The 15,223-nt window shown below is 34.9% G+C and overlaps 1 protein-coding gene across 3 annotated transcripts in view; it reads right to left on the bottom strand.

Annotated features, from left to right (window-relative positions):
• The window catches only part of LOC132133610 (cytosolic carboxypeptidase 1-like), a 131,705-nt gene that overhangs the window by 77,856 nt on the left and 38,626 nt on the right, over positions 1 to 15,223 (bottom strand). For all 3 annotated transcript variants that reach the window (XM_059546490.1, XM_059546491.1, XM_059546492.1), the window contains 4 exons: positions 9,783 to 9,991; positions 9,286 to 9,454; positions 5,312 to 5,376; positions 3,635 to 3,751 (listed from right to left, as the gene is read on the bottom strand). In XM_059546490.1, coding sequence (XP_059402473.1) covers positions 3,635 to 3,751; positions 5,312 to 5,376; positions 9,286 to 9,454; positions 9,783 to 9,991 — 560 coding nt within the window. The remainder of the gene's footprint in view (positions 1 to 3,634; positions 3,752 to 5,311; positions 5,377 to 9,285; positions 9,455 to 9,782; positions 9,992 to 15,223) is intronic.

Here is a 15,223-nt window from a genome sequence, read left to right as displayed (position 1 = left end):
TGATATAATGCATAATGAACAATCAAATCGGTGCACATTATTATCAAAGACATGTTTTGAATTATTATTTGTTCATTTTTTTTTATACTAGGTCTTGTAATCACACACACACACACAACTACACATATATATTTTTTTTATATAATATATTTTATAATATTAAAATGTGTATACATTATATAATGTAGTGTAATTTAAAGTTATATATAACTTAACTTCTAACAAATGAGAAATCAAATTCACAAATTGAAATGTAAAATTTGCAGTTAAAAACAAGTGTAAAATTCATACACTACTAAAATAAATGTCTAAAAACCCAGATTTAAACAGCTTTGATGTTTTTGTGTTGTTGTTGTTGTTTTTACCATAATTTAAAATTATATTTAATCTCTTTAATGCAGCTGTAGTAGTAAACAAATAAAATTGCGCATATAAATGGGACAAATAATGTGCAGATGAGTAAATAATGACATATCAATTTTGGGTGAATTATTCCTATAATAACTTGTCATTATGAGGAAGAAGCATGTGTTTCTAAGAACTACATAGCTGTCTAGAATTTGCAGACTGAATTGATTTAAAAAATATTCAATTGAAACAAAAAAGTGAATTAGTAGCTTGTCATTTCCTTTGGAGACCTGAATTACAAATCAATATGTGCGGCAGGAAATGAACCAAGGAAAAGCCGCTTTCCACCAGCAGTAGTACATCATGTTATATGATTTGAATTAAAATGTGGCGACATTTGAATAAGGAAGGAGTGGAACGTCGATGAACCGGAGGTGTGTTGACATTTCTATTAGTTTGAACTCATCCGCATGCTAAAAGCAGCCACGCAGGGATTTCTGCAAGACAGCCGCAGGCGCGTTATTGTGCTGTGAGAGGAGCGAGAGGAGCCGTCAATCAAGACCATAGCAGTCACTCATGATGGGAAGGGTGGTGACATATTTAAAATGAAGAGTCACACTGAACATATTCTGGAACTTGAAATGTCATCACTCATTTCTGTCAATGGCTCTACGGTTGGCTGACCCGCAGCAGGGTTAACAGCAGAAGAAAATCTCCAGACATTTTGAAAAATGGTTATTGTACATATTGTTTTATGATCCTTCATGCATTGATGAATAATTCTAATTCAATACAAAGGTCCGAATGGCCAAAATGTCCAGACTGAAAATAGAATTCAAAATTAAAAGGTAAGATCTGAAAATAAACATTTTCGATATATTTAAAGAAATATTTAAGATTCATCACTATCCCCAGATCACTATAATTTGTTTACATAATTTAATTTAAATCTATAATTACTTAAATAGCAATGAATAATAATAATAATGTTTAAAATATATAATATTTAACTTACGCATATATGAGAATTCAAATTCACAGATTGAAGTTTAAATATTCACTAATATTACATATTAGTTCATCAACTAATAAAAATAATAATAATAATAATACATGAGAAAAATTTTAATTAGAAACACATATTCAGTGGTTTCTGGAGCCAAAGCTGTATATTTTAAATTTTTATTTTATTTTATTTTTTTTTATGTTTTTTAGTGAAAACAAGTTAGATGTGAACATACACACATATTTGTCTTTGACTAATGAGTGAAAAAGTCATTGCATAATTATTGTGATCTCTGAGAGATGAGATGAATCATTCCCTGTGGACATTCTGCCAACAAAATGTTCCTCATTTTTCACCAGATTTCTTCAGGTCAGCAAAAACAGGAACAAAATCACTCTATTAAGATGAAGAGTGAGGCAAACATGCCGCCATTGTAAGGAGCCAAAGCACAAGTGTCTGATTTTTTTAGAGTGCAATGAGGTAGTTTTCAGTACAAACCATGTCCCAGTTGTGCTCTTAAGCTGCATGGTGGTGCCGTTGCAGTAGGTATTATAGCACATCCTGCTCCCATCAAAATCTCTTACTGCTTCCACACAAGGTCCATATTCACCCCAAGAGCACTTAGAGACACTTCATATAAACTTTATCCTGGCTGTCTGCAATTAAGAGCAGTACTACTCCTACTTTCACGCTAGGCTGCAACAACTAAACCCAAGAGATGCTTGAAAACCCTCTTTGAAATATTTCTCGAGAGTGGATTTATTTCAACATGAAATCAAAATTCACGCATTTACATTCTCAATGCACGTTCCTGGCCTTACTGTGCATGAATTATCAGCCATATTGTTCCAAAGAAAAACAACGTTTTCTTTATTAACATACCGTATATTTAAAGTCTAAACTGCATTCTAGCCTAAAGAAGTCTCTTATGCTTACCAAGGCTGCATTTATTTGATCAAAAAAAAAACAACAACTAAAAACAGTAATCTTGCAAAATGTTATTAAGATATAAGATAATGGTTTCTATTTGAATATATATTTAAACAATTTATTTATTTGACGCAAAGCTGAATTTCCATCAGCCCTTACTACAGTATGAAGTGTCACATGATCATTCAGAAGTCATTCTAATATGCTAATTTATTATTAGAATTATCAATGTTGGAGACATTTGTGCTGTCAAAATTTTTTTTTTTTTTTCAAGATTATTTGATGAATAAATTAGTATAAAAACAGCATTTATTCAAAATATAAATATTTTATAACAATATCAAAATCTTTGCTATCACTTCTAAACATATGAACACATCCTTGCTGAATAAAAAGTTTTAATTTATAAAAAAAAAAGAAAGAATTTAATGACAGCTTTTCTTCACAGGAACAAATTAGATTTGAATGTATATTTATTTCATAATAATATTTCACAATATTTATTTGTTTCTGTATTTTTGATCAAATAAGTGTAGCCTTGATGAGCATAAGAGACTTTAAAAAACATTAAAAAATCTTTCTAATCCCAAGCTTTTGACCAGTAGTGTATATACAGTATATATATTTAGGGTCCCAGTGAGGCACTTATAATGGAAGTGAAAAAAATAGATTTCACTAATACAGCCACAAGCTGCAGTAAAAAGAAAATTACAATAAAATAAAAAATGCATCAATATTCATCTGATTTAAGTGTGATAAAATCACTTTCTAAGTTATTTCTGTTATAATGTTGTCTGTAAAGTTTCAAAAGATTGGACAATAATGTTGATCACCACAATTATTAATTTCCACTTGTCTTTCATTTTCTTTAAAAATAAATAAATGCATACACAAATAAAAAAGAAAACAGAATAAAATGAAATGAAAGTCAACAGAACATGAAAATATGCACCATTTCAATAGTACAGCCACAAGTCATAAAATAAAGGAATCAATATACATTTGATTTAAGTGTGATAAAATCACTTTTTAAGCTTTTTTAATGTAAAGTTATATCAAATCGCCATAAAATAATTGCATAAACCCTAAAAAAGTTTTGACAGAAAATGAATGTAAGTGCTTTTGTAAATTAAAAGCTTCACATCTTAGTTTTTAAATCCTTCAAAATTGTCCCCTTGTACTTCTGTTGTAAGTGCCTCACTGTAACCTCCATATTTTTTTTTAGAAGACTAGAGAAATTTGTCAAAAATGCTGTCAGTAGAGCTTAACTAGAAATCTGTAAGCCCTGCTGATGTAGGTATGGAGGTGCAATGCTTCATGTTTACTGCCGCAGAAGGCAAAGATGTTCACCTGGAAGTCATGGTGCAGTTCAGGGCAGAGACGCACATATTGACCCAGCTGCTCTAGGGGCCGGTCGGGCTCTGGTCGAGGACGCAGCTTGTTCACATCTGTTTCCAGGTCATCCTCCTGCCATGGAGAAACACAGAGTCCACTCATAAGCATGACTGCAGACTGAAACAAATCTATCTTCCCCTGTCACTGCATGTGAGGACCAGAGGTCATGTGACAAGCTCCAGCAGCAGGCTCTGACCTCTGACCTTTACTCTGTCTTTCTCTATGGCAAGTGGGTCAAGCAGCAGAAAAACAGTAATTACACACCTTATTTGCCAGGTGAGGCACATGTAAGCGGTCACCCCTCCAGCTGTGGTGTCACACTCACACATACATACAAAACGAGTTTTACAGTTCTCTTCTGTGCTACTAGGAAAGCAGAAATCAGGTAGTGACCCTATTAAGCCCACCAAAACATTTATTTTTTTTAAATAATGTTTTTTATAGATATCTGAATAACTATCCAATAAAGTGGGTATTAAATCAAAGAATACACTTCTGTTTTGAAAAAACAACAACAACATTTAATGAATTAAATTACTTTTAAATTGCATATGTCCATTTAAGCCTAGTTGTTTTATAAATATGTTCATAATGACATTTTATTAAATAAATATACAGTATATATATTTAAAGCCGCTTAAAAGTTAATTTATTATTTCACTCAACCAACATAAATGGGTAAAGACTGTAGACATGCTCTGAGCCTGCTTACTTCAGTTAATTAAAATAAAATAATAATAATAAAAATTAAAAAGAATAATTATGGATTATAATGTTTTCAGGTGTTTTTTTTTTTTTTTACATAGACAACCAGAATGATAATCAATTTTGTATTCATACATTAACAATGTAATTTATAGGTTATTATATTTATTAAAAACTAAGTATAAACATTTATTCCAAAATAATAACCCAATGCAGTAACAATTTAAACAGTTATGTATTTTATTTATGAACTGATGTTTAGCTGTTCTTATTGCAATACTCAAAGTCTGTGTAAAGTAATATTAAATGTGTGTTTTGAGTTTGACACACCACAGAAAAATGTGTTATTAACCACACAGCCAAAATATTATTTCCCGGATTTGAGGGCATCTCACAGAGCAAAGACCTTCAGTGACTGTCCAATACAATATATTTTTAATAAAAGTGTAATGTGGTATGAGGTATATGGGCATATTAGGGCCATACCTAACCAAAATGAGTAATATCTCACAGTAAATTCACGCATTTACACTACGGAGTAGTCATTAAGCACCACATCATGGCAAGACGATGGGGCACAGACATGGAAATAAAGAAAAGCATTAGCAGTATTTGAAGAGTACATGTACTGCAGAAGAGGAAGGAAGCACTTTGGTTTGGCGTCCAAATCATTGATTTATGGCTGAATCAGGGGCCCTATTAGTGAAGTCATGTGAGAACAGGAAGTCACTCGTGTCAGGCTCCTGTCACACGCAGAACCTGCTCTTCAATCACATTTTAGGAGGGAGAATGAATCAGTGGAATTTATGCACACATCGTTTGCTCTGTCAACATTACGACGCAGGATCATACAGAGCACGATCTGTGCATGCATGTGTTGAAGGCACCACTCACGTCTTCCTCCAGAGCAAATCTCAAAACACTCACGTAGTCCCTGTTGTCTGGCTCCTCGTTCTTCTCGTCTTCGTCACTGTCATCTTCTAAACAGCCATCTTTCAATAAGGAAGAAAGAAAGAAAGATAAACAACATGCAAGACTAAGACGTAAATGTCAAGATGAGCAAAATATGGCAGTTCATCTGTAGGATCAAACAGGACCTGCCCGGAGAGCTCAAACATTAGCTTTTTCTGCCTCTGATAGCTTCACATAAAAGCAGACATCTGCCAGACATACTCTGGAGTGTGTTTGCTGTACCAGAGAGGCCAGACATCATTCACTCATTCATTTCCATATAAAATAAATTAATATTCACTGAAATAACTGAACTGAAATAAACTTCACAGGCTTTCATCGGATATGATGACTGCAGATCAAAACATAACACTAAAATCACTATAACTTTACAACCTTCTCTGCTAAACCAAATGAGTGCTTATATAAAAAATGTTTTAAATAATGACGTTCAAGGTATTTGATCTGGCGTGAATTAACCATGCGATAAATTATGACAAGTCATATATTTTAATGTGAGGTTGTGAAGTAATACATCCCAGTTTATGAGCGCTAATAATGTTGACGGCAGCATTGCTAACATGTCAAAACCACGTTTAGGGGTTACAAGATTCTGTTAGAACAACCGGTTTCATGTTAAAATAGTTAGCTTTGCTTAGCTTTTGCTAGTCTAAGTTGGTTCACCTGGTCTCGAAACGCCCCCAAACCCTTTAAAACCATCAAAATTAAAAGCCAGTGACCAGCTAAGACCAGCAAACCACCTAAGGCTGGCTATTTTTTAAACAGGGTTTGAAAACAGTTGTACATGTAACAGAAAGATGATACTAAACCGCTGCCATCATTTCTTACGTACATCACCTGAGGGTGTTTTCCTGTGATTTTCACAACTTAAAAGTGCAAGTGGACAAGGTAGTGCTAGAGTTAGTCCACTCAAATCTTGAAGATAGAGCTATCCACTCAAATCTGGACGTCTTGAAGATTAACATCATCTTATCTGCCTGACCAGACTGAACAGCAACTAGGCTTAGCATTATGGGTCACTCGTGCCACGCGCAGCTTTCAGTTTAGAAGTCCCTGACATCAGAAAGCATGCTAACGTTAGCTGTTAGCATGATAGCAGTGCTAAAAGCCTGCAAAAACTCCTCGATTAGTAAACATGGTGGGTCGCAGAGCTAGATAGTGCTGGCAACATGCATCATCCCACCGGGTATAAGAAGTCAACCGCGCTATTCATTACGATAACGGATAATCATTTTGTTCAGTCTGATATCGGCCTTCCCAGCTCTCTAGCTTCCTTGCTCGAGATAAAAGCAACGGGAAACTCATTAGTGAGAACGACCCAGCAGGAAAACTCCCGCGTGGTGTCTGGATCTATAAGTTATTGCATGAAAGGTGTGCGTAGATCAACAATAATAATCTAGACTCTTGTGCATCGGTTTGGGAAGAAAGGAGTATTAGTGAAGCACACGAGGTGGTGATGTGTGGTAAGTACATACAGACGTGCACGCTAACACACTTCACTGTGCGGTATTGAGTCCAGCACCCACGGTGTCATTGGGCAGGGTTGCCTGGGCAACCACCTCAGAGCTCCTTGCAAACAAGTGAGTATTGTATTGTATTGTGGGTCAGCCAAGAGCAATCTGCTGCTCTCTGACCAAGCATGTCTTCCGTTTTTTGTTTTCCTTTGCTAGTGTTTACTGCCGCACACCTTGTTCAAAGAGAACATCTGCATATGATGACCTAATCAAAAAAGAAACCTGCCTGCTTAAAGAGGGTTGCACGGTAGTTAATATATGGACAATACTGCTATACAGCATAAGACAGAAAAATGCAGCCAAATCAAAATGGCCTCTAAATCTGGTTTTAGAACAACTGATTTTTCACACTGCCTGCATTCACAAGGACCGGTATTGACATTTGCTTCACAGCACAGGTCTGAACAATCACAGCTTTCACTGGTTCAGGGAGCTTGTATGGCTATGAACTGAAATAAGCAATGTGCAAAATTTCAGCAATAAAATTACATCATTCTATTATATATTAAATTATATTTTATTTATATATATATAGAGAGAGAGAGAGAGAGAGAGAGAGATAGAGAGAGAGAGAGAAAGAGAGAGTGAGAGTGAGGGAGAAAGAATATAATATAAAATAAAATAGAGAATTATGAATAAAAAACAATGTATATACACACACACACACACATAAATATATATATACATATATATACATATATTTTTAATGTTTTTGAAATAAGTTTCTTCTGCTCATCAAGCCTGCATTTATTTGATCAAAAATACAGAAAAAACAGTAATATTGTGAAATATTATTACAACTTAAAATAATAGTTTTGTATTTGAATATACTTTAAAAAAATAATTTATTCCTGTGATGCAAAGCTGAATTTCCAGCATCATTACTCCAGCCTTCAGTGTCACATGTAACATCCAGTCTATCATATGATCATTTAGAAATCATTCTAATATTCTGATTTATTATGAGTGTTGGAAACAGTTCTGCTGTCTAATATATTTAATGAATAAAAGGTTCAGAAGAACTGCATTTATTCAATAAAAAAAAATTCTAATAATATATATTCTAATAATATATTTTCTTTACTATCACTTTTTATCAATTTAACACATCCTTGCTGAATAAAAGTATTGATTTTATTTAAAAAAAAAAAAGAAAGAAAAAAAATTACTGACCCCAAATTACTGACAAGTAGTGTATATTTTTATTATAAAATATTTATATTTTAAAAACATAGCTTCTTTTTTTTTTCTTTTTTTTTCTTTTTATTCATCAAAGGATCACATGTTCTGAAAAAATATTAAGCAGCAGAACTGTTTCCAACTTTGATAATGAATCATCATATTAGAATGATTTCTAAAGGATCATGTGATAATGATCCTAAAAATGCAGCTTTGCATCACAGAAATAAATGATAATTTAAAGTATAATAAATTTAAAAACAATTATTTTAAATTGTAATAATATATCACAATATAAAAAAAAAAATCTGTATTTTTGATCAAAAAAATGCAGGCTTGACGAGCAGAAGAAACTTCTTTCAAAACCATTAAGAAATTAAGAATAGTAATGTTTCCAAACTTTTGGTCTGTACTGTATATATACACATAATTGTTTTTTAAATTTGTATCTGTTTTATATTAAATCTTATATATATAATATATTCTATTTTATATAGAATTATAGAGAGTTATGTGAGCCCAAGTTTATTTGTATTGATTTGTTGAATTTGTTGAGGATTTGTTGAACTAAAATTTTTTTATAGCGTTTAAAATGTTTGTAAACATTTTGTTTTATTTACCAGTATTTTACATTCCATGTAGTAACGTGACTTATACACTGATGCAACTTATATGTGGTTTTTCTCTCAACAATGCAGTTTTGAACCAATGCTACTTATAGTCAGTTATGACTTATTTTCCAAAAGGAACTGTTATATAGAAGGAAAAAAAGACTCAGTAGCTGCAAAGTGTCAACAATTTAAATTTGTTTTAAATTAAATCTTTAGATAATGATATTAGAATTTAATTTATTAGAAAACAATTTGATGCTTGGAGGGATCAGTGAGTGGTCTGGATATAAACACTTTGAACTTTCCCAACTCACATACTCTACATTACACTATTCTTGCTATCAAAGTCTAATAGAGGAAAATTTGAATATAATGCGTTGACATTGAAATAATTTCCATTAAATGCTCAGAGCCTATGTGATAACAACTGCAATTTTGGCCTGGCCGATAAGGACTTAGTCAGGCACTAATAGCCAGAGGCAATGTGTAAAGGCTAAATATCTCTAGTGGGACAGATTCAATGTCCCTCACGGACACAATGTGAGAAGAGAATAATAGTAACTGTTGGGTGTTTGGCAATGTAATAAAGAACCTGGCTTATAAACCTAGGGAACATAAACCTTACCGTAAAGTCCTAAATCAGCATCCCGGTCATCGACAGGCCTCCCAGGAAGAGGACAGCTGAAGACGCTCTTATCTGAGGTCAGTGGAAGAGGGACTTTGGGATTGCACTTCCTCATCAGCTGGATCGCCGGTTCCACCAGAGATTCAAGGCCTTTCATGGTCAAGCAATTCTTCAGACAAAATTCAGCAAGTTAGAAATACTTCAAGGCACTACATGTGATCTCCAAGTGACATTTCATCTGGGCAAAATATGCATCAGAAGCAAAAATGTGCTTCTTTACAGCACATTAGCAGGGAGAGCATGGTAATGTCTAGGGCCAATACTTAGCAAGTCCGGTAAAAATCACAGTACGATTCAAAAGTTAAATGATTAAAGCATCGGGAACAGAGCAATGTAATTAAAGAAAGTAGTAAAAAAAAAATTCAATTGCACAAAAAAATACCATGATATGAGATGTAATGAGAGCTTTGGGACCAAATAGTGGGCTGAAATATCACCTGAGTGGTCTGGAAGAGAAGACTAATGCCACCTTCAGCGACCAGGGCATCTCTGCCCACAACTGAGTTGACAGCACGCTGCAGACAATGAAGTAGAGCTCTAAGGATAGGAATGCTCATAAGGTTGACGTCACTGTTGTGCCAGTCTTCGTACAGCTTCAGAAGATCTGCAATGTAGCCTTTTGCGACGGCAGTCCGACAGTTGACCTCTGTAGATGAACATGAAGAGAACATTCAGTATTTTTATGATAGAGGAAAGGGTTTTTGTTTTTACCCAGAAATATAAAGATTATACCCTAAAGCAGTAAAAAAAAATGTGGTCACATTTAGCATTAATTTGCAAATGTTCGCAGGTGAAATCTAAACATGTGATTAGGAATTTTATGTGAGGCTGAAAAATTTCGCTCAAAATTTGCTAATGAAACCTCACCTTAAGAATTGTTTCAAGCCAGATCAAAGTTTACTGAAAAACAGCTGATTTGATCCTTACTGTTCAGCTTAATCAACAGCCTTAAAAATGTGATGTTTCATCAGAGAATATGGTTAACAGGCAGCGTTTGAGAAGCTACTACAACTGTAGCAGACATCTCTGTGATGTACGTACGTGTGCTATCAGGGATATGAAAAAAGGACTTGAACACATGTTAGCGGCATGTATTATTGTACTAGGCCTACTTCATGGAAAATGCTTTTTTTTTTTACTTCTGACTTGACATTTAAAACAACTAACTATTAATAAAGATGTACAGTGTGACCAACAGCCTGAAATGTTTTGTCAGAATATGCTTAGCAGACAACTGTAGCTTACCAAGCTAAATGCTAATCATAACAACAACAGCTTGTTAACAGCTAAAGCTAACTAAATATTTTGCTCTAAAAAGTAGCAATATGACAAACAGAGACTTCTGTGAATCAGTGAATAATTTCTGTTTGAGCCAGTTGAATAAAACCACCTGAACAAACTGAACACACTATGCTAAATATGGTAAATATATAGGAGCATGTTTATCTAGTGCTACACTTTTCACTATGCTAACAGTACTGTTAATGCTAAAGAAATGACTCTACTTTTGTTTAATACCACTGCTGGCAGAATATGAGTCTAAAAAAAAATCCTTGCTCATGCGCAATAGCGTTATTATTTGTCTGGGTCTTAATGTACCAAAAAAGATGCATATCATTCATCATCATTCCATCCCAATCCTTTGTCCAGAAGGCTCCTGAATAATTAAAGTCTAAGAGGCTGACATCCATTTAACAAAGAACACAGTGTCCATTTGAATACACGCCAGATTTGTTTTTGAGGAGAAAGAAGCTTTTTTTAGCTAGCTAGCAAGTTAGAAACAGGCTAATATTAATTGGAAGCATCTGTATGTATCATTCATAGTCAAATTGACCTCTCTTTTACTCTCACTTTCTCATGTCATGCTCTGTTGTGCTGTTTATTAATAAAATGTAATAAGAACATACATCATTCGGGCACTAAAGAGCCATATCAACAGAATGCAATAACACTGGGATGATGGAGAGGGAACAAAAAAGCATGTGACTCTGCCTGTCAGAGTCACAAAAGATTTCTCAGAATGGCACAAAAGGTTAAATGAGATCAAAAACAAGATGGCGGAGAAAGAGCCACTATGGGCGAAGACTTAATTTCCGTTCTTTAGGCCAGTGACAGGTCTGTGCCTGAGGTAAGCACGGTCATGTCTCACAGCACCCCTTATTCTCCATGCTGGCAATTAGTGTATCATGAACAAGAATATGGCCACTAGCTAGGGTCTTGTTCTTCTAAATATTAGGACACTGATGACTAGATTACCCGTGATGCAATTATGAGGTCACATACAATGTAGCTAGTATAATAACGTCGCTACAGTATGTAACATGCATCATACATCTTTGTTGTAGCTGTCATTATGAAAAAGGAGTTTGGCCTTTATTTTTTAAGAAAAACAATACATCTATAATGACATTCACACATAAATATAAAATATGAAAAAAATAAACAATAATAAATATATGAACTCTTGACCGCATGACACTTATTACAGTTAACTATGTGAAATGATATGGAAGTGTAATGCGGTCAAGAGAGCTGCCTGGAACTATGTTCATCGTGCGTTTCCCTGAAAATAATTGCACACCTCAGAACGTTCATCAGCCAATCAGATTCAAGCATTCAACAGTCCCGCAGTAAACAAAGATATAAGCATTGAATAAATATAGATATAAAATAAAAAAGTTAAATAAAAACTAACAAGAAAGTAAAATATAATGTAGTATTCAAATAATTGTGTATTACTCCAAATAGAAAGTGCTACATTTGAAAGCCATTTCAATTCTAGCTCATTTTGGTTGCATCTATCTGAGCAGAGGATTTGTTTCAGATTCACTGCATGTCTTCCGCTGATCTCTTTCCAGGACTGAAGTGACATTATTAAATCAATGTTTGAAAGCCCGCCTGTGAAACTGTCAAAAGAATTTCCACTCTCCTTGTTTTAAAAGAAATCCTCCAAGCTCAGTATTCAGTTGGTTCCTCCATAAATCTCTCCATCCGAAGACGCTGAGAGAAGGGGCAGGGGGGCTCCATGCGAGGGAGTTCACTGGACTCTCGGCCCAAAGTCTCCTTGCTTCTGATGAAGGGGTTGGAAAGGGGCCAATCGCACTGTGGACTCAGTGCATCTAATGGAGGCCGTTTTTGCGATATGAAGGTCAATGTTATTTACTTCCACGTGCATGCAAAACAATCAGTGAAGGAGTAACAAAAGGAAATAAGGAAATGGGTAGTTCTGAAGCTTGTGTTGTGAATCTATTTCTTTAGCTTGTATCCTTACTGAATTTCCAGTATGGGAGTCATGAACTTAAAATCTCTGCAGTTCTATGACTTGCACAAGTACAGCAATCTGAAATATTAATGAAGTGAAGTGAAGTGACATTCAGCCAAGTATGGTAACCCATACTCAGAATTTGTGCTCTGCATTTAACCCATCCGAAATGCACACACACAGAGCAGTGAACACACACACACACTGTGAGCACACACCCGGAGCAGTGGGCAGCCATTTATGCTGCGGCGCCCGGGGAGCAGTTGGGGGTTCGATGACTTGCTCAAGGGCACCTAAGTCGTGGTATTGAGGGTGGTGAGAGAACTGCACATGCACTCCCCCCACCCACAATTCCTGCCGGCCCGGGACTCGAACTCACAACCTTTCGATTGGGAGTCCGACTCTCTGACCATTAGGCCACGACTTCCCCATATCTGCATAATATCTGCAATGGTTTTCTGTCAGGCTTGGACTTCTTGAAGAATTCTTTGCTGCTGCTGCTAATGTAGCCAGAGAGTTTCTAGGAGTTTAAAGCAGGGTCTGTGAATACAGTGGAATATGATTGTCTCAGAATATGGAAATGCCCTGTCATCGTGGACTCCGGAGATTCTTATAATCACAGGTACAAATGCCGCAGCGCAGATCTGATGTGTAGAAAACATGAAAATACTTCTGCAAAGTTTGCTGGAGGAAATATGGCCACATTAGATGATTATCAAGCTCTCGCCACATCCTCCGGAGAAATAAAAAGTGTGCAGACAAAAGGCACAGACAACTTAGCTTTGCCCGACGGAGGAGAATTAATTGTGGCATCACTAACCAGACGTGTTTCTCTTAGAGCAGGCTCCTAAAAGCCCCACAGAGCATAACATTATTCACAGGCTCCCTGACTGCAGAGCATCAACAGGTGCAGTGGCTGTGTTCTCAGTCGGAGAGAGAAGGATGGGACTCACAGAGTCACACTGACCCCTGCAGGACGACAGGTGAACTGCAGGTAGCGTGGACTAAAACGCACACACACACACACACACACACACGGTATATATAAACACTACCGTTCAAAAGTTTGGGATCAGTAAGATTTGTAATGTCTCTTATGCTCATCAAGGCTGCATTTATTTTATCAAAAATACAGAAAAAAACTGTAATTTTTCAAAATGTTTTTACAATATAAAATAATGGTTTCTATTTAAATATACTTAAAATTTAATTTATTTCTGTGATGCAAAGCTGAATTTCCATCAGCCCTTACTACAGTATAAAGTGTCACATGATCATTCAGAAGTCATTCTGATATGCTGATTTATTATTAGAATTATCAATGATGGCAACAGTTATTGCTGATTAATAACAAGTTAAAAAGAACAGCATTTATTCAAAATATAAATCTTTTCTAAAAACATAAATCTTTGCTGTCACTTCTTATCAATTTAACGCATAGACCGACCCCAAACCTTTGAATGGTAGTCTATATTGTCAGAAAATATTTATATTAAATAAATATTTATTAAATATTATATTAAATATTTATATATATTGCTCTTTCTTTTAACTTTTTATTCATCAAAGAATCCTGAAAAAAAGTATCACAGGTAAAAAATAAATAAATAAATAAATAATGTAAGCAGCACAATAGTTTCCATCACTGATAATAAATCAGCATATCAGAATTATTTCTGAAGGATCATGTGACACTGAAGACGGGAGGAATGATGCTGAAAATTCAGCTTTGTATCACAGGAATAAATTAGATTTGAATCATAGGCGGAAATCGCGGGGGGGTCGGGGGGGTCCGGACCCCCCCTATCTGAGGGTTGTCCCCCCATAAAATATAATTGAAATATGTGTATTGTAAATAATATAATGATATATAGTTAAACTAATTGTGTAAGTAGTAAAACAATACAAATGCAAACGGAGCAACAACAACAAAAAAAGTTTTAAACATCTCGAGTTCTCCCTGCTTTGCCTCAAATTGCTTTGGTCCACTGCCTGCTCCCATTTTCATCTCACCTCACCACCGACATACACACAGTCTTGTACGTTAGATTAGATTAGCGCGGTGCGCATTTAGATTTTCCCGCGTTCACTATGATTTAGTCGGTTTACTTCATTTAATATAGTCAATCTAATATAACATCACAATAAGAGTGCAGTTGTTCTCCAGATATTAGCATAACAAATGTGATTTAGATTTGTATAAAAATTGAATAAACAATAAGTTAATATTAAGTGCATTTTAGGCACCATATTGCCTGTTTTAGCTCTATTTCACCAACGAAAAAAGTTGAAAACTAATCTACAGCAGTAACAGCACTGATTTTGAGAAACACAATGAGGAGGAGTCATTGACGTAATAAATAATTATTTTTTTGTTTTCTCCCCTCTCTTGCACGTCTATACCGATCTCACTATACAGTTGTGTGAGGATGTAGCCTATGTCTAAGAGTGTGTATGCCTTCATTTTGCTAGGCATGGCAAATGTTTTTATATATGCATGTTTTAATTATAACTGTGAAGCAACAACATTGCTATTAAATGTGCTATACAAATAAATAAAAGTTGAAGTTAAGTTCAAATTCCATTGTATTTTGGTGGCTTGATTTTGTAAACAAC

Source organism: Carassius carassius, chromosome 50 (genome assembly GCF_963082965.1).
Source record: "Carassius carassius chromosome 50, fCarCar2.1, whole genome shotgun sequence".
Classification (NCBI taxonomy): domain Eukaryota; kingdom Metazoa; phylum Chordata; class Actinopteri; order Cypriniformes; family Cyprinidae; genus Carassius; species Carassius carassius.
Note: the sequence above shows the minus strand (reverse complement) of the source record. Positions and strands in the feature narration are given on the sequence as shown.